Source organism: Cynocephalus volans, chromosome X, assembly GCF_027409185.1.
Source record: "Cynocephalus volans isolate mCynVol1 chromosome X, mCynVol1.pri, whole genome shotgun sequence".
NCBI lineage: Eukaryota > Metazoa > Chordata > Mammalia > Dermoptera > Cynocephalidae > Cynocephalus > Cynocephalus volans.
In genome coordinates, this window is record NC_084478.1 from 157,245,474 (window position 1) to 157,266,056 (window position 20,583).

At 42.8% G+C, this 20,583-nt stretch overlaps 1 protein-coding gene across 1 annotated transcript; it reads left to right on the forward strand.

Moving 5' to 3' along the window:
* Window positions 1–15,369: 15,369 nt before the first annotated feature.
* Window positions 15,370–17,479, forward strand: LOC134368496 (melanoma-associated antigen 10-like). The gene is made up of 3 exons (XM_063084944.1): window positions 15,370–15,737; window positions 16,267–16,476; window positions 16,522–17,479. The coding sequence occupies exons 1-3, from the start codon at window positions 15,370–15,372 to the stop codon at window positions 17,477–17,479; spliced, it is 1,536 nt and encodes a 511-aa protein (XP_062941014.1).
* Window positions 17,480–20,583: the final 3,104 nt, after the last annotated feature.

Consider the following 20,583-nt stretch of genomic DNA (forward strand, 5'->3'; position numbering starts at 1 on the left):
AACAACCATGTCCTCTATCACAATAGTAGGGGTCGTGGGATCACTCAACCCCTTTCCTGCACCCTACATCATACCCAATTCACACAAATTCACACACAAATTCTTAATAATGCCTCAGTGCCCCATCCCCTTATTGGGAAAGGCCATCCTTTCCAAATTCAAAGCTACCCTTACCTTAAACACTTTAACTACAGCTACAATACTCCTGTTACAGGCCACCCCAGACTTGAGCCCTGAAATCTCTACAGTCCCCTTTCCCCCTGACAAAGTTAATCTTACAGTATGGGATACCTCCTCACCCTCCATTGCTATTCATCACCCTCTCATCTTCATGAGGCTGCAGGATCCTTCTTCTTTCCCTAATGTCCCACAATACCCCATCGCTAATAAACACCTAATGGGGTTAAAGCCCCTTATAGACAAACTCCTTTCTTCTGATCTTCTACAGTCCACCCATTCACCTTGTAATACACCCACCCTTCTGGTTATAAAGCCTAACAGCTCATACCATTTAGTGCAGTACTAATCCTGACACATGCTATTCCCAACAACTTACTTTTACAGTTTTGCCCCAGGGATTTTGGGATAGCCCGCACTTCTTCGGCCAGGCCTTAGCTCAAGACTTATCTGAACTTCCTCTAATCTCTAGCACTTTAATACAATGTGGGATGACCTCCTCCTTTGTAGCACCTCCTATTAGGATTCACAGGCCCACACTGTTGCTCTCCTTAATTTCCTGGCCTCCAGAAGATATCAAGTGTCCCCCAGCAAGGCCCAAATTTGTTCTCCTTCAGTCACCTATTTGGGAATCCACCTCAACCCCAACACCAGAGAAATAATGGAGTTTCACAAAAGTTTAATTTCTGAACTACCAACTCCCACCACAAAGAGTGAAATTCTCTCTTTCCTGGGGTTGCAGGATATTTCCATGTGTGGATCCCCAACTTTCACATGCTATCAAAACCACTTTATGGGGCAGCCAAAGGGAATCCTGCCATTCCCTTAGATCCCACAAAGCCCATTCATTCTCCCTTCCAGAGATTAAAAGCTGTTCTCCTTGCAGCCCCAGCTCTATCCCTCCCAAAATCTCATCCTTTTATCCTATACATCACAAAAACCCAAGGATTGGCAGTTGGGGTTTTGGGACAAGAGGCAGGAGATATTTTCTCCCTGGTTGCATACCTCTCTAAACAACTAGACACCACAGCCCAGAGATGGGGCCCCTGTTTATGGGCCTTGGTGGCAGCCACGCTTTTAGCACAAGAAACCTCTAAACTAACTTTTGGACAACAAACAGTCAAGACCTTCTCAGCCATAAGGCCATGTCAATTCTCTCCCCTTCCCACCTACGACTTATCCACCTTACCTTCATTGAAAATTCCCAGTTCTCCTTTAAACCTTGCCCTCCCTTATATCCAGCCACTCTCATCCCAAAACACTCATGATGCTTAGAACACAATTGTGTGGAGGCTTTAGACCTCTTTCTCAATCCCTTTCCACACATCTCTCCGCATACCATTACACAGTTCATAGATGGGAGCACCACCTCCATACCTGCCCCTCAGGTGGGTTATTCCATAGCAAATCTAACACAAACTAACCCTCCCCCTAATACCACTACCAAACAGGCAGAACTCATTGCCCTCAACCACACTCTCACGCTGGCAAGTAACAAATGAGTCAATATATACACTGACTCTAGTCATGCTTACCACATCCTACACTCCTGTGTGGCCATATGGAAGGAGAGAAGATACATGACCACTCAGGTAGGGCCCATAAAAAATGGACCTCTTATCAAGATACTTCTTGAGGCTGCACAACTCCCAAAGGGGGTTGGGGTTATACACTGCAGAGGACACCAAACCTGCAATGACCCCATAGCCCAGGGAAACAAACTGGTGGATCTAACTGCAAAACAGGTGGCTCAATCACCAGGCCCCTACTCTTCTTCTCCTGCTCAGGTCCTTCCCATGGCCTTTATGCCTTTACCCCAATGCACACCCCAAGAAATACAACACCTCCAGCAGTTGGGAGCACAGAGGAAGGACAACTGGTATACTCTCTCTGGTCACTATGTCCTCCCTATCACAAAAGCTGAACAAATCCTTTTAGATTTCCACAATTCAGCTCATATAGGATATGAACCCCTACTACTCCTTCTTCAGCCCTTATATTATTCTCTCCACATGGCCAAGTCACTTAAACAAATCACTCAAAATTGTCCTTTGTGTACTCGTTGCTCCAATCAAGGTGGCCTCCAAGTTTGGTCCTTTCCCACCCACCAGGCCAGAGGATACACTCCTGGCCAGGATTGGAAAATTGATTTTACTCACATGACTCTCCACAAAAGAAGACGCTATCTTCTAACTTTAGTATATATCTTTTCAGGTTGGATTGAGGCTTTTCCCTACACTTCAGAGGATGCTACAGCAGTAACGCATGCTCTCACCTCAGAAATCATCCCTTGTCTTGGCCTACCTACCAGTCATTCACTCGCCTATGGGCTGCCCCCTGAAAACCCACAGGCCTCAGCCCCCTAGAACTTATGTATGGTAGGCCCTTCGCTCTCACACCTCTCCCTTCCAGCTCATCGCCTTTAGGCCAGTATCTCCCTACTCTTTCGCTCATTAGGGATCTTCTTAGGGAATAGGCCAAACTTCTATTACCTCATCTTTTCCCCAGTACCTCCACAGACTTTAAATTGAGCCAGGGACAGCAAGTGTATATTAAGACCCCAATCCCAAAGCCCCTCTCACCATGCTGGGAAGGGCCTTATACAGTACTTCTCACCACCCCCATGGCAGTAAAAGTACTAGGAAAGGCCCCTTGGTATCACTTATCCTTGGTAAAACTAGCACCTGAGACTTTACCCAAAAATCTGTTAACACCAAGCCAGAGGGGTCCTTCTGTTCAACCCCCAACCCAACATCTCCTTACACTTTGTCCATTTTAGGACTCACAAAACTAAAAATCTCCAGGACCTCCGCTCTTCCCCCAATCCCAGAAGAAGAATGATCTTTCCTCTGGCGATTATCCTCTCACTCTTACAGGCCCGCTTCATGTCCTTCACACAGGAGCTGCTCCAAGACTGGTCCCAACCTGCTATCATGGGATTGCCATCATGGGACTTGATAAGTATATGCCAACCTGTGTCTGTAACCTTTATTACACTATCTGTTCTAGTACTTGCTACAGGATTGGCCAGTGCTGCTCCAAAGAAGTGTAATATTACAGGAAGATTTCTCCTGGCACTGCTTTACCTCCTATCAGTAGGATGCTTCTTAGCCATTTCATTGTGGCAATGTACCCTTTAAATTATTTTGGCTCCTTAACCCTTCGCATCCTTCCCATGTTTTTCCCCCTATCTCAATGCTCCCCCTTACCTGGAACATGGAGGTTCCAGGTCAGCAGGGACAACGCAGTCCTCAGAGAATCAGACTGGTCCCCAAGTGACTCATTTGTCTCCCACTTCGCAAGAAACTTTGTGGTCACTCCCCTCCCTGTTGATGCAGCTCACAGCGTTTCCACAAACGTCTCTTCACTTTCCTCTAATCTCACCTCAGTGGGGACTGTCAGCGTTATGCAGGGCCTGCCCACACTCTGCCTTACTAACACCACCAAATGCTACCACCTACTTACCCCCTCCTCAACCATGCCCTAAAACCAGAATATATTCCCTTTGTAAAACTACGTTATCCCTCTCAGAAAGTGCCCCCCCCGACTCCCTTAGGGCACTAATTGTACCTTTTTAATTGGGGTAGGGATCCTTCCTGCAACTGAGATTGGCATGGCAGTCCTTGCTATTGACTCTCAATTCTATCAAAAACTCTCAGAAGAACTAAGTATAGATAGCATCTCCTCCCCCCAGTGACAGGTCACCTCACTTGGGATAGAGCCTTTACAGAACCATCAGGCCTTTGACCTCCTTACAGCCAAGAAGGGAAGGCACCTGCCTCTTCTTGGGGGAGGAATGCTGTTATTATGTAAATGAGTCTGGGGGTGATCCAAAACAATTTAAACCCTTTAAAGGCAAGCACGGATCACTAATGCAAAGGGTTACAAAACACAAACACACCTTGGGGTGGCCCCAGTCACTGAACCCTTGGATGCCCTGCTTCTGCCTCTATTAGGACCCCTAACTGTGCTGGGACTTACCCTATTTTTAGTCCCTGTCTCTTTTGGTGTTTCTCTAATTTCTTGCAGGAATGTATGCAGGCTTTCACCAAAAGGTTGCTGAATTGTTCCTGTGAGTAGGATATCAGCCCCTCAGAATCAGTGACCCTCCTCCAGAAGAATACAGCCTCCCCACAAAAAACCAATACCCCACGATCTAACTGTTTTACCTGCCAACATAAATCTTTTATTTTTTCCGTATCTTCACCCATCTCCAGCAAGAAATAGCTTCAGAAGAATGAGACCTTTGCCCCTTTTCCCTTCTCCCTATACTTAAAAGGAGGGAATGATGGATCTTGGATGTGACTGGCACCATTATGCACATAAGAAGCACAAAATGGCCACTGGCCTTGTCTTCCACTTCAGCACCAAACCCCTCCCCACTTCCCTTTACAAGAAGCCTTGTGACTTCTGCAAAACAGAAACCCTTTTGCTGCTGCAAGGGCACAGTTCTCTATCCTGGTCACAAAGCTTCTGCATTAGTATAATGCCCCTCCTTGATTGTATCAGCCAGCCCTTGGCACCCTATATAAGCTCTCTCACCTCCACACCTGGAGCTGTCCTCCATCTTGAGGGCAGCCCCTGGCTGCCCTCCACTTTGAGCGCAGCCTGGTAGATTCTTTCCCTTTAATAAAGCTTGATTGGTACCCAGTGTCTCAGCTCACTTTCTTTCAGTTAGTATGTTTGGTGTTTTAGACAATCATTTAAAATCAGTTATTTTAACTATGTTCAAAGAAGTAAGTGAAACCATCTCTAAATTCCTAATGGAAAGTATGACAAAGAAAACTTATGAAATAGAGAACATCAAGAAAGAAATAGGAATGATTACAAAACAACCAAATAGACATTCTGGAGTTGAAAAGTATAATTACTAAAGTGAAAAATTCACAAGAGGTGCTCAAAAGTTTTGAGTAGGCAGGAAAAAGCGTGAGAACGTGAAGACAGAAAAATTTAGACTCACTAAAGAAAAGTTAGTGAAGAAAAATGAACAGAACCTCAAAGACCATGTAGACCAGCATTCAGTCATGTAGACCAATATTCAATCATGTCGACCAACATTCAAATACTGGGAGTCTCAGGAGGAGAGATAGAAATAAGCAAACAGAATATATGAAGAAATAATGACCCAAAACATTGAAAAATTAGTTAAAATCCTCAATTTTTGCATAAAAGAGGATCAAGGAACTACAAGTAAGGTAATCTCTACAGATTCACACTTAGACATGTCATAAACAAAATGTCAAAAGACAAAGAGATAATAAGGAAAGAAGCAAGAGAGAAACTCAACACACAGGAAAGCCTCAATAAGATTAACAGCTGATTTTCATTCAGAAACCATAGATGCCTGAAGGCAACAAAATGACTTACTCAAAATGCTAAAAAAAAAAAAAAAACTGTCAGCAAAGAATTCTACATCCATGTTAGTATTCCAAAAATAAAGTAGAAATTAAGATATTTGCAAATTTAAAATAAAAATGAGAATTTGTTGCCAACAAATTTGTCCTACAAGGAATGCTAATGGGGGTCCTGCAGGCTGAAACGAAGGGCACTAGACAATTATTCAAATCTATACTAAGAAACAAAGAACACCAGTAACGGTAGCTACTAGGTAAATATAAAAGACAGTATAAATGTAGTTTTTGTTTCTCACTCTTATTATTTATTGCTATTTAAAAGACAACTGAATAAAGCAATAAATATAAATCTGTACTGATTGCATGCAACGTGTGAAGATGCAATTTGTACGACAATAACACCACTGTATTTAGTCTATTTCTGTAGCTTATTACAAAATCCACAGAACTGGGTATTTTATAGAAAAATGAAATTGATTGCTTACAATTTCGGAGGCTAGGAAGTCCACAGTGCAGGGAACTCATCTGGTGAGGGTCCTGGTGGTGGCAACAGTGATCCAGTAGTCTCATGTGGCAGAAAATGGTAGAGTAGAGAGAACAAACTTCTCATTCACTCTCTTTTTAAAGCCCTTAGAACCACACCCATGATGACCATTTTTAATCCATTCATTATGGTATCATCCTACAATCTAATCCCCACTTCAAGGCTTCACCACTCAATTCCAATAATAGGATTTCCCACCCTCAGCAGTTACAGTGGGGATTAAGCTTTGGGGGGACTTTCAACCCAAGGCAATCATGAAGAGGGGAAAGGGAATAAAGCTATGTAGGTATGCAATTTTGATATACCATTAAAATTGAGTTGGTGTGGAATATACTAAAAAGCATATGCTTCACAGGGCCTGGTTTTCCAAAGCCTTGCAGTTTCAAATATTGACCTTGCAGAGGACTGGAAATTTTCCTCAGGCTATAAGTCTCTGTTGTAAGATAAGAATTGTGGCACAGCAGGTTGCTGGCTCAAAGACAGACTAGTTACTGATTGTTATGGAAAGATACTGAGAAATTGCTGTAAGAAGCAATGTTTGCTAAGATCAAAGCTTTTGTTGATAGCCTTACTGGAATGTCATCTGGCTTGTTTCACTGAAAGTTACCAGCCTATATTGTTAAACATAACCCCACGTTTGTTCTCTTCCTGTAACTTCCTGGTCTGGAAAGTAAATGCAGGAAGAGAACCCCAATTTGGCAATAATTTTCCCAAGGAAGGGATCCCTCTTGCTGGAGGGTCCCAGGAAAGTTTACCACTTCGGGGCTTCTCACTGCTTAGTAGAGATGGGCTTTGAGTAATCCTTTGCATCTCCATCACCCAGGGGAAGTGGGGTAACAAATCTGTGGGGGGCAAAGCAACACAAAGCAACAAGTTGGTATTAATCAAGATAGATTATTATAAATTTAGATTTTAATTGAATCCCAAAGACAACAACCAAAAGTATATATTCACTGACAGGGAACAGAATACTGTGAGGATATCAATTATCCTTAAATTATTTACAGATTTAATGTCTCACCTATAGCTGCCAAGATGATAATCAAATTCAAGCCATGGTCTTCTGCTCCCAAAATCAAGCATGAAGAACTAAAGAAGGGAGAATAAAGAAATAAATGAACAGCAAATTCAGAACAGCAAAACATTAGAAACTACTTCATAAGACTGGGGGCTATGTTGACAGTATATGTAGGACAAAGTTTCTGAACGTTTTCTCATGCTTTATTGCAGAGATATGAGGCAGCATCTGAGACCACAGATGCAAGGAGCCATTGGGTAATAGCAGAACAGGAAGAAAGACTGGGCTTACTGAAGCAGTACAACTCCAGGGTCTATGGAAATAATCACCTGAAACCACTTTGGTGGTTAAGGACTTGTCTTTTTTTTTTAAAAAAAATGATTATTGTAATGGAATATAAAGAAGTATCAGAGTGAATAATGCATAGTAAGGGTGAGTATTGTTTCATGGAACTATGTGTGTACATAGTATGTATATACACATTTATAGTATGTATATACACATAGTTCCATGAAAATATATATGTATATATATGTGTGTGTTTGTGTGTGTGTGTGTGTATATATATATATAATCTACGCATGCAATTGAGATGTATGATATATTTTTTACTATAAATGAGGGATAAAAAATGAAAATCACTACAACACTAAACTAAATTATATGCAATGTTAAATAACCACAAAATATTACTCTATCAGATGGAACATGTTTTAAAACAGAAGGTTTTCAAAGCCTAAGATTTTCTAATAAAGGAACCCATGGGAAGGTGTGGTTCTTCTCTGAAAATCCATAACCTGTCATGGGTCTGCAGCTTTCCTATCTAGTATACAGCCTGGATACTCAGACCATTCTCTGCTGAACAAGTGCTCAGATTTGGAAGACAGGGGAGAATCTTCCAGAAAGCTTCTACTCAAAGAGCCAAGAGCCAAACTAGGCCCCTCTGGCTCTCCACATATCTGTCCATATTCCATATTTCCAGTATAGCCTCTCATTACTCTCTACTCTTCTTCCTCCTGGACCCATATTAGGAGCTCAGTAAAGACCTGAAACGCCAACAATAGCAGCTCAACATACCCAAGATACCTCTTTGGACATGGAACGTAAGCCCACAGTCTCAGTGGCAATGATAATAAGGTAGTGTTAAAAACAGGAAGTCTAGCCACCACTGTGGCTGTGAGGAAAGGTAAACAACTGCTTTAAAATCATTTTCTGAATCAGGAATTCAGGGCTCAAGGTTAAATACATACCTCACATGAGTCTGAAACCAGCCAGGGGTCCTCACATTTGAGAACCACTGCTCTAGCACAAGTAATAAAGTAATCAAATAGCAACAACTCTTGAGCACTTCCGATGCATGGGGCACTGAATTTATAGACTCTTATGTAAGCCTCTGGACAAATCTGAGAGGCATAGTTCTATGATGATGCGATCTCTTGAACATATGAGTAAAATGAGACCATGAGAAATGAAGTAACTCGGCCACCTACACAGTCAGGAAGAGGAAGAGCAAGATTGCCAGCCAGGTCTGCCTGACGAGTGGTTTCAAGGCTTCTTGCCCTTTTCCATACAGTGGGTCCCTGTGGAGGTCTGCTGAAGCCAATAGACCCTTCACAGAATAATATGTTTAAGGACATAAAATGAAATGCATAGGACCCAAGGGAAGCAGAGTTCACTGATTTTCACTCATCAATCTATTAAAAAATAAATGTAGAGTATAGGAACATGTGCTTCTTCAGTAATGCTTTAAATACAGAGACCTAGGAAAATGTCCACATAACTACCACACATTCAAGGTAATGATGAATGCAAATGATATTTGAAACATCTGTAATAACTGTAGGTTATGGGAATATATCTACGATTTCTGTCGAAGTCAGAATCACACCCACTGCTGATATGATGGAGCTTTGTTGCCCACATTCATAAAAGAAGGAAATGCTGAATTTAGGTAAAGGTTAGAGAAACAAAGATGTATATTATTTTCCTCATCCAAGTTCATGGGTTCTTTGGATTCCACCCACAGTTCCAAGGATAGGAACTCTTACTGTAAAGTTGTCCTTTTCAGTAGGAAGACACATGGCCTTTCACTGGAATGGGAACAGAGAAGTGGTCACTGGCTCAGAGCTCTGATGGTCTATGACTTTCTTATGGTGACAAACATAAAGCAATGTGAACTTGTCAAACCAACATTAGATAATCTGGGCATGAAATTAAGTGATACTTTCCCAAAGCAGAGTTCTGGTGAAGATGCACATGCATTCCCATGAACCATTTGTTAGTTTGTTGTGCCCGAAACATTTTAGACCTCCTAGCACCAAGGATGAGGTGTCTTGGCCCATCTTTAGTTTTGTCTCTGAGTATTTCTCTTTCTTCCTCAGTTGTGGTTTCCAAACCTCCCAAATTCTTCCGAAGCTGCAGCCTACATCCCTCTCAGCTTCTGGTCACCAGGCACCTGTCCCCCCTTTCTTCACCTCCATCTTTGTGAAGTTCCTCTTGCCTTGCTTTGCAAGTTAAGGTCGTCTGTCTCATTTTGTCCCCTTTCCCTCTACTCCAACTCTCCTTCTCTTCAACGTTTCTTATGTCACTAGTTCCTTCAGCTCTTCCTAAAATAGTGCTCTACTACGGCATTTTCAAAATAATACAAAATTATTTCCAATTCCTCCACACTCCCAGGATCAAATTTATAAAAATATAAGCCATGATTTTTTCCCTTACCTTCTCGATGCAGACCTCCTCCTTTTGAAATCTGATTTCTATCCACGTCACTCTACTGAAACTGTCCTATTGAAGTCACCAAGGACTTTCTAATTTCCAAATCCACCATCCTATCCCCTCTCATCATTTGCCTACAATTGTCTGGGGTAATTTATACTTCTACCATCAGCTGGTTTATTCTTCTCCCTTACTGTTCTTTCCCTCCCCTTCGATGACACTTTTTCTTTCTTTCTTTTCTATTGATGAGACTTACAATTCAAAACAGTGAACTTAAAGCTGCAAGGGCTGATAATAACAATAGCAAAAACTCATATAGTGTTTAAATGCGCCAGGCCTTGTTTTAAAAAAAAAAAAAGTACATATATATATATGTATATTCCTACTTATATCTATATCTAGATATGTATGTATGCATATATATATATGATTTATGAATATAGTACCATATTATGTCATCATATAACTCTGAGGTTATGTATGAAGATACAATGTTGTATATGTGTATGCATATATATATATGATGTATGCATCTATTATGTTAACATAGAGTATATGTCATATAATTAAAATGTAATATATTATGCACAAGATATTACACGATATACATATAAGATATATATATCTTGTGTAAGCATTTATTTCTATATAATTTATATATATACATGTGCATTCATGTGTGTGTGCATACACATTTAATACTCAAAACAGCCATATGAGGTATATACAATAGTTTTCTCAGTTTACCAGGCAAAGAAACTGAGACACAGAGGGTCTGGCTAACTCGCCAAGATCACAGAGATGGAAGTGGCTGAATTAGGATTCAAACAGATTTGTTCTGGGTAAAGGGCTCAAGTTTGTTGCTATACTTTTCTACTCTGCAGCCTTAGTATGCAGATAGAGAGCACGTAGATGTCCCGGTATTGCATCAGTGTTGTGACCTGAACTGAACTCTTCTTCTGTTTAATAACACAGGACTTCACTGAAGGCCTATTTATGCTAAACTCTCATGATTCTGACAGGTTGAAGTCTTTCCCAGCTCCAAACGTTATAGAGTCGTTCGAGAGCTTCTTTCCCTCCTTCTGATCCAATGCCAGCATCAGTTACATTTTGTACCATTTCTGCCTCCTTCCCTTTCTTGTTAACGCTACCCTACTTCAGGCCCATGCTTCCTCCTGCCTGGTCTACAGCAACAGCCTCCTATATGGACCCTCTTTGCTTTTTATTCATTTTACTCTTAGGCCATATTTCTCTTTCAAAAGTAGCATTTCAGTTTTGCCACCTGTTTATTCAAACTTTTAATGATTCCCATTGCCTTAGAAATTAAGAACAGATCATTTGACATGCTACTAAAGGCCCTTCAAATTATGACTCACAACCATCCTACCGACTGCATTTTCCTCCTTTACCCTAACATTATAATTCAGCTACAGAGACTATTTTTTTTTAAATAGACCTGGAGGTCCCTGGCTCTACACCTCTCTCCAAGCATTTTCCAGTTTCCCATTTCAAGGCCCTACCTACCTTAGAGACTTGTGTCAAATGCCTGTCTCACCAGAGAATGTTTCCCGATCTCACTTGCCCCTAGAAAACTCCCTTCTTCCTCTTAGGAAAACTTATAGCTGCTGTACCTCTCCTACAGCACTTGGGTTCTGACTCCTGCATTACGTATCCGTGTACTTTTGTGCCTTATGCAGCTTTTTCTTTCCTGTAGTGCATGACAGCACAATGTCTGGCACTTAGAAAACATCCAGTATCTCTCAAAATGACTTTAATTAGCCATCTCTGTTAGAGTGGGCTACAATAGTCACACTAGAAAACTATTCTCCTTGTTTGAAAGCAGAGCACATTAATCCACCAAATGGCAATATGTGGGGGCCTGCCAACCATATTCAGTAGCCTTTCCCATAAAATATTTCTCAAAAATTAAATTCACTCTCAAAGTGAAATAGATTATCAGAAGCATTATTATGAATATGAGGCAAAATTTGAAGGAAATTTCAAATGAAGAAGTCGAATTAGAACTCTGAGTTCCATGTTTGGAATACATGATGGTTTTATAACATGAATCTCTCTCGTTCATTTCCCCTTTGGAGGGTCTCTGTCAGCTCCCTCCACACTTGGACTATATTCCAAATTCCTTCTGTGTCCTAGTTGCCCCTGCTTATTCTGGTTACTGCCTGTCTCCGGGATCCTCTGCTCTCACTCCTTCCCTCCTGCATGCCGTTCTAGTCACAGACACTTTGTGCAGCCTCTTGAGCATGCCGTGCTCGTTCCTGCCTCAGACCTTTACCCTTGCCGTTCTCTCTGCCCGGAATTCTCTCTCCCTAGACTCCAGAGGGCTCTTTCCCCCACCTCACTCAAGTCCCTGCTCCAATGCCACCTCCTCAGAGAGGCCTTTCTTGACACCCTACCTGAAACAAGTGCCATACTCATTCTGCCACTATTATCATTACCTTGGCTTTTCCTCATAATACTTATAAGTCTCTTAAAATTACCTGGCTCATTTGTTAATTGTATGACTCTCCGTTAAAACATGCAGTTGAAAAGGGTAGGGTGTTTTCATGCTGTGTCCTGAGCACCTAGAAAAGAGCTTCGCACATAGTAAGTTCTTAACCTATATATCTTGGAAAAATAGATGCATAGTATTGAATGAACACACAATTAGTGACTACTACGATGGGGGCAGTATTAAATTTCAATAAATTAATTCTAATGAGAGTATTAATTAATTATTTTGTTCGATAATTACACTTTGTACATTCAAGTATTTAAGCTTTTACAGGGAAGAATACATGCTAGCCTGGGTGTTTCATGGAAATGTTCCTTAAAAGAGAAAAAGTGACAATGGCATGAAAGTCAGTTTTCATCAAAAAATGTCAAAATGCATGTAGGTTTAATTTATAGCATTAAAAAAAATCCAAATTTGCAACTCAGATGGATTATCGATACTTCCTCAGCAGAGAGGCTTTTCTTAGGTTGAAAAAGATTAGTTTATGTAGTTTCAGATATCAGTCGTTTGCTCAAATCACACAGGATTATGATGACAGGTCATGAGGAAGCTCATTTTGTTTCACTTCTAATTAAAATAAGGGAAATATTTCATGCAGTTGCCCTTCTCATATAATCACCAGTCTCTAAACCCTTATTTCTTATAGGAAATCAACTTTATATTTTCCTTTTTATAAATTTATTTTTAACTTATATACATATATAATTTTACATAAATGCATTATCCTTGATTGTATTCACATATACTGTGTGCATTCATTTTTCTGCTTTTCTTTATATTGCTTGAATACTTTTTCCCCACTTTGGTAAGCCCCTGCCTGGTAACCCATTTTAGCTAATGCATTTGTGTAAACATTTGTGATACCCACATTCATGGGCACACACACTCACTCACACACCCTTACGGAGATCTTATCCAAATAGCAGAAAAACAGACAAAGAGAAAAACCTTGGGGGAAAAAAAGTTTAAAAAGATAAAAATAATAAATATAATAAAGAAAGAAAAAAGAAAAAAAGAAAAGCCTTGGAAAAAGTCAAAAGAAAAAAAAAGTTACCTATAGAGACACAGGGATAAGAATTATAACGGACTTATCAGAAACCATGCAAGCAAGAAGAGAGTAGAATGTGCTATTTAAAGTTTTTTTTGGGGGGGGGCGGGAATACCATCCTAGCGTGTCATTGTGTGACCGTCATAGAGTGTACTTATCCAAACCTAGGTGGTATAGCCTACTACATACCTAGGTTACCTGGTATAGCCTATCGCTCCTAGGCTATACCACTGCTGAACTAGTGGCCATCGTCAACCAAAACGTCGTTATGCGGCGCATGACTATATATGGTAAATAGTGGGAGCTGGGTTTCTCATTGTTTGAGTAGAATGTACCAGACCAAAAAGCTGAGGAGGTTAGAATGATCCTTGTGGACCCAGATTTGAGTAGGAGACTTAAGTACAAAAGTATGTCTTCATGTTCAACCTAATATAAATACGTATGGTTGCACTTACACATATTTACGGATATGTGCATGTACACAGGTTAACACACACACACACACACACACACTATTTCTCTGTCAGCTGAGAGGGCATAGGAACAATGACATCCTGGGAGCCATTAGCGTACCTAGTTCCTATACCTAGGTTTCTGATATCATGCTCTAACTAAAAGGAAAAACAGAAAACAGCGCTTCTGTGGAGAAATGGGTGATTCAAAGACTGTAGCAATCAATACACAAGATGAGTTTGGAACATCTTGTTAATTTCAGAAAAATAAGAGAATACTGAAAAAAGTAAAAATAAAAACAATCCATGAGCTGGGCATATCAAAGGCACACGGGAGGAAACTAAAAGAGCTCCCAATGGCCAAAGCTGGAACAATTTGAGCAATTCAATGAAATGATATTATATTTTAACCCAAAGCTTAAAATACATATGTATGAATCCATACTGAGATAAATAATTGAATAAATGCATGAATGGTGAAGAATAAAGAAAACTCCTGTGCGGAAGGATCTCAAAGCATTTGTGTAAATACCCCCACCCAAACAGGGGAAGCGCAATTCTACTTAAGGGTGTGCTGCACCGAGTGCAGTCACTATACCGAAGAGGATACACAGGCACGTGGGACATAAATGCATAGGAACTGAGGCCCCACATCATTTGTTATTAGGGAAATGCACCTAAAAACCACACACAGACAAATCCACTACACACTTACTAGAATAGCTAAAATTCAAAAAGCTGAAAATACGCAATCCAGAGAACTTGTGGAGAACCAGGAACATTCATTCATTGTGGATTGTAATGAAAAATGGTACAGCTTCTTCAGAAAGTAGAATTCTGTGAACGTATTTATATAATATTTTGAAAAAAGGAACAACTACAAGTGCAGAAAAAGACCGCCGCTGACTATGAAAGGGACACACCGAGCAAGTTTAGGAATATTGGAACTGTTCTGTGTGATTCCTGGGTAATAAATATAGGACTCTATGCATTTATTAAAATGCGTACAACTTTACATAAGAGTGAACTTTGAGGTATGCACTTTTTTTAAAAAATAAATCAACCAGGGATTGGATTTTTAAATGAATCACCGGCTGCTGAGAGAAGAATGAGTTTTACTGGGGTAAATGTGGAAATAGAAGCACCAGTGAAGGGGCTGGTGCCATAGTCTGTGTGACAGATGATGCCACTCATCGCCCACAGAGGCAGTAATGGACACGGACTGGTGTGAACAGACGTGGAAAATGGACATCAGCAGTTGAGGGCATTGGAGCTGCAGATGGATCGGATGGGGGTTGAGGGAAAGAGAGGCATCGAGCATGCCAAAAACGGTGCTGCCTTTGATAGTAACAAGAGACAAATCAAGCCATGATTTATTTTTTCCTCAGGGAGGACAGGGGCTTGTTCTGAGGTGACAGGACTCAGACACACAGAGGGAAGCAGCCCAGTCAGTGCCAGGAGTCAAGGTGAGGACTCTTAGGAAGGAGGCACATACGGGACCTTGCGCGCCGGCCAGTGCCCCGCCCTGCACTCCCTCGTGGGCCTGCACATGCCCCTGCGCTCAGCCCCAGAAGGTCCCGGATGTGCCGTTTGCCCACCTCCATCTTGGAAGGCCCGCACAGCCGAGCTTTCGTCTGAAGGGGGCCGCGGGACCTCAGCAGGAGGAGGAGTCCCAGGCCAGTGGTCAGGTGAGGCTTCTGCGGAAGGGCTGGGGAACCTTCCACGGCACAGAGAGGAGCCCCTGCCCCGCCTGTCCGTGCTTAGGTCCCGGAGGGCCCAGGCAGGGCCGTCGGCTTCCTTGTCCAGGGTGTCAGGGGCCGGGAACCTCGGCCTGAGGGACGCAGCCTCGCGTGAGCGGAAGGGAGAAGGTTCGGAACACAAAAGAGGACTTGGAGGAGGGCTGAGGGTCCCCCTCAGGTCAGAGCAGGGTGAGATTCCCGCAGTCCCACGCTGCTCCTCCCATGAGCCCTCGCATGTCTCGTCCCGTCCTGTTGGTCTGAGCCGCCCACTCTTATTTTCGTCTTGGGGGTGTCAGGGAGGGGAGGGCTGTGATCTGAGGGGTCTCTTCAGTTCCCCGTATAGGGGTCCAGGAACAGGGAGGTGATGACTGGTGTGAGGCAGTGTCCTGAGGTCGGTAGAGCAGAGGACAGGCAGTGCCAGGGCTCTCTAACCCCTTGGTACACATTCCACAGTGCCCGACCCCACCCACGCTACAGTCAGCCATAGAGCCTGGACTTCCGCACCTGGCTGTACCCTCAGGAGCTTTCTCATGCTTTCCTACAGGTTCCTGAGAGACAGGCCTACTAGAAGACAGGAGAAGACCCGTGAGGTCCTAGGACATCGCCAAAGTAGGAGACTTCTAAGTCAGAGCTTCTAAGCATTTGTCAGAGCCATCATGGGTGATTTTCCCTGCTGAGGCCACTCACACTGTCCCTCTCTCCCCCAGGCCCATGGGATTCCAGCGCCTACAGTCCTGGTCACACTTGTACCTGCTGCTTCTGACCAGAGTCATCATGTTTCATTCTCCAGAGCATCCATGCCTCAGCCTTGAGGAAGACTTTCAAGCCCTGATGGAGGTTGAGGACTTGCTGGGTGCACAGGTTCCCACAGCTGAGGAGGAGGAGGAGACTTCCTCTGTTTCCTCCTCTTCTTTCAGGTTTTCCTTCCCCTCCACCTCCTCCGGCTCCTCCTCTCCTTTCAGGTTTTCCTTCCCCTCCACCTCCTCCGGCTCTTCCTCTCCTCTGTTTCTGGGCACACTGGAGGAGGAGGAGGTGTCTGATGCTAGGATATTGAGTATTCCCCAAAGTCCACCCCAAAGGCCTCAGAGCTCCTGCCCCTCCTCCATTTCATGTAGCGCATCAGATGAAGACTCCAGCAGTCTAGGAGAGGGAGATACAAGTGCCTGGCAGGTCCAGCCAGACACTGAATTCTTGCTCAGATATGAGTTAGATGAGAATGTAGCTGAGTTGATAAAGTTTCTGCTCCTCAAATATCAAGCAAAGGAGCCCATCACAAAGGCAGAAATGCTGAATACTGTCATTAACGAGTACGAGGACCACTTTCCTATGATCTTCAGGAAAGCCCGTGATTTCATAGAGCTTGTTTATGGCATTTCTATGACAGAAGTGGACCCCAGCAACCACTCCTATGTCTTTGCCAACACGCTAAAGCTCACGTATGACGGAGTGCTGAGCAATGACCAGGGCATGCCCAAGACCAGCCTCCTGATACTTACCCTGAGCGTGATCTTCGTTAGGGGCAACTGCGCCCCTGAGGAGGACATCTGGGAAGTGCTGAGTAGTTTAGGGGTGTATGCTGGGAGGGAGCACTTCATTTATGGCGAACCCAGGAAGCTCATCACCACAGATTTTGTTCAAGAAGAATTTCTAGAGTACCGGCAGGTGCCCAACAGTGATCCTGCACGCTACGAATTCCTGTGGGGTCCAAGGGCCTACACTGAAATCAGCAAGAGGAAAGTGCTGGAGTTCTTGGCCAAGCTAAATAGTGTCGTCCCTAGTTCCTTTCCAAGCTGGTACAAGGATACTTTGGCAGATGTGGAAGAGAGAGCCCATGCCATCATTGATGCTGCAGATGCTGCCTCTGCCATGGCCAGTGCAAGCTCCATTGTCACGTCCAGCAGCTTCTCCCACCCTGAGTGAAGTCTGAGGCAGGTTCCTCACTGTGTGTGGGAAAAGGGTAGTCAAGGTTCACATTAGGTGAGGGCCAGGGTGGGGCTGGAGAAAACTGTTCTTTGTGATTCTGTTCTATATGGGAGACATTAATTTAACTCTTTCTTTCTTCTGGGTATTTTTCAAATGCTTTCCCTTTTAATAGCAGCTAAAATTAGTTTCAGAATATTAGTTTATACATATGAGTCACAAATTTGCTGCTGTTTATCTGGTTTAAGAGTAGGAGTTTGGTATTTTGCAAGGAAAAAAAAAAAAAACAAATTGGGAAAACCTTCCATCTTATTTTGAGCTCTAGGGCAGGATAACATTGAAAATGTAAAATAGTGGAACAACATAAAAGATGGTGAATGATCGTATTCCATTATCCCTTTTAGTCGGTCCTCTAAAATTAAAGACTTATACATATATTTGCTTGTCTTATTCCAGAAAGTAGGAGAAATTAATCATAATAAATAAAAACCTCACTGTCCCTTTTATTTTCAAAACACTATTTGAGCCTTCGCCCTTGGAAGGCACTATGTTAGTAGTGGGGATACTAGGATAAGCAGGACCCATCCTACCCTTAAATTAGCCGAGTCTGAGAACACGGTCATATCAGGAAGATGGTAAGATGTCCTCCATGACCTAAAGATCAATTAAAAGAAGGAGCGTGGAAGTGAGACTCCAGATGAGAGCCCGTTGAGTGTAAACGCCCTGAGACAAGGCCTTGCGGGGCTTTGGGAAGCTTCCATTCTTCATGTGGCAGTTACTTTTAAGTTTAGCTGGGTTGTGACAGGGGCCAGACTCTCAGGTGGTATGTCTTAGATGTGAGAGAAAAGATTGTGGATAAAGCAGAGAGAAATCACCACCTGGGGCAGGTATGGAACGTGTCCTGAACTCTTGTCCCAGTGCAGTTGGACACAGTGCATGAACTAAGTGTTCTCCACACATCATCTGCAAGGATATCCTGAGATGTAGGTGATACTGCCTTGATGTGCCCAGAAGCCACTAGGCTGGCACTGTTTTCCCTGGCCTTGGAGAGCCAGAGCTTACCCCACTGAAAGGACATTATAATTAGGTGACTTGGTCAACTCTAAGTAAGGGCTAGATTTCTAATGGAGGATAAATGACCGAACATAGTTGTTTGATGGAGGAGCAACTGGGAAGGAGAAAAGGAGTTGGTCCTTGCCTCAAATTCTCAGATCTCTGAGTTATATCCAGCTGAAGAAGACTCCTCCACACCCCAATTCTACAATAAATCCTCTGAGAGAAAATTGAGTGGGTTTTATTTATTATGCAGAATTTTTGGTTGAGTTGATATTCTGGGACCTATTGTGCTACATATTCTCTGAGATCTTCTGGAGAACAAAAACAAGTGCTAATTGTCCAGAGCAAAGCGTGGTAGGGTCTGGGGTTAAAATTGTGTTGCACACGACTGCCATTCGCTAAAGATCCGGTATATGCCGGGCCCTGTGCCAGGTGCTCTACATACTTCCATACATTCCAGCCGTCCTGCAGGAGGGGACTTCTCAAACCCGCTTTATAGACAAAGAACCTAAGACTCATAGCACCTGGCAATTCCCCCATGGTCAAAAGGCTAGGAAGTGACAATGCTGGGACCCGACCCCTGGTCTGAATTTATCTACGCCCACACTGTCTTCTCCTCTCCCAGCCTGAGGCAAGACGACTTCTCCCTGTTAATTCATTTGTCTTCTCACTTCTTCATGTCCCTCGGCTGACATAAAGATGAACCTTATAGCCAAGCTATTAAATTAGGCCTAAAGAAGGTGAGAATGATGATAACATACATTTTATGCATTGTCTGTGTGTTTTCTTTGCCTAAAGCCATCCTGTCCTGAGTCCTAGGGTTCCTTGAGCGCTGACTCTGTCCAGGTGCCAGCAGTTTTGTCCCGCCCCAGCACTTTCCCCTGTTACAGCACCGTCATCCTGCTCTGCCCCTTTGTGCTTTCTTGTCCAATTCTGGAACCTTGCCTGCTGCCCAGCTCATCACTGCAGCCTGCTCCTCTGAAGGTCGTGCCCTGCTCCCAGTGGAACAGCCCAGAATTACCTGCCTCCCCCTGCCCCTGAACAGAGAGCATTTCTACCCTCTATAGAAGTCCCTTGACAGTCCCATTCCTCAGCCTGGATCTTTTGTGACAGCAACAGTCCCTTTAACATAAATGTTCAATTTGGACAGTGACCTTCAGACACCTTTCCTGGGCACCCTCAGCACTTTTGATCACGTTCCCTAGGCATTATCAACACATTCTCAAAGTGTTTTCTAAACAGGCTGGTGAGTAGAGTCTGATTTGCCACTTAATCTACTGGTTTGGGGGATGTAAGACAGAGACTGAGTTTTTGAAACCAACCTGACATTTGCGGTAGAATTTTAATAAGATATGTTATTTGAAACAGGCCACTGAACACATGCACAGATGAATGAGCTTACCTAGGTGGTCAAAAACCAAAGTTTCCCTCATAAACTTTGTAGATGACCAAAGGCCATACAAATCACTGTGTAAGTAAACATCTATAAGAAACTGAATTCTCCTGACGTTCTCCTAAGTGGTGAACAATGGTTCCTTAGTGGACATGCTAGCTCTCATGAAAAACAAACAAAAAAAGTAGTTAATCCTTCCAGGCCCTCTTAGCTCTGTACCTGTCCCCAAAGGAAAATTTTGGTTTGCAGTGTGCCAACGTCATTTTTGGGAGTGTTCAAGAATACTCAGCCATGTGGAAGGTAGCAGGGTAGCAGAGGCTCACAGGGTGGGATATTTACCATACAGCAAAAGGAAGGGGAAAATTCTCAGCCTAAAGACATTTTGTAGGTTATTGAAAGGACAGTGTGGAAAAGTAATATTGAGTGAAAAATGTTGCTAAGATTTACAATTATTCTAAAACTAGATGGGATTCTGTATCTGAAACTGCCAGTCACAAAGTAGGTATAGAAAATGTTGGAAGATTTCCAGGCAATGTTGGGCTTCTTAGGAACTCCTCCAAGAAATCAAAGACAGTTATTGTTATAACAAAGTGTAACAGTTTATTTTTTATTGAGCACCTACAATGTAGTAGGTTAAGGGAGAATCCACATGTCC

Excerpts from the sequence above, each read along its gene's own strand:
- LOC134368496 (XM_063084944.1), top strand. The coding sequence starts at position 15,370 with ATGCCCCTGCGCTCAGCCCCAGAAGGTCCCGGATGTGCCGTTTGCCCA. Across the intron at positions 15,738-16,266 it reads GGGCTGAGGGTCCCCCTCAG|GCCCATGGGATTCCAGCGCC; the intron begins GTCAGAGCAGGG and ends TCTCTCCCCCAG. Across the intron at positions 16,477-16,521 it reads GTTTCCTCCTCTTCTTTCAG|GTTTTCCTTCCCCTCCACCT; the intron begins GTTTTCCTTCCC and ends CTCTCCTTTCAG.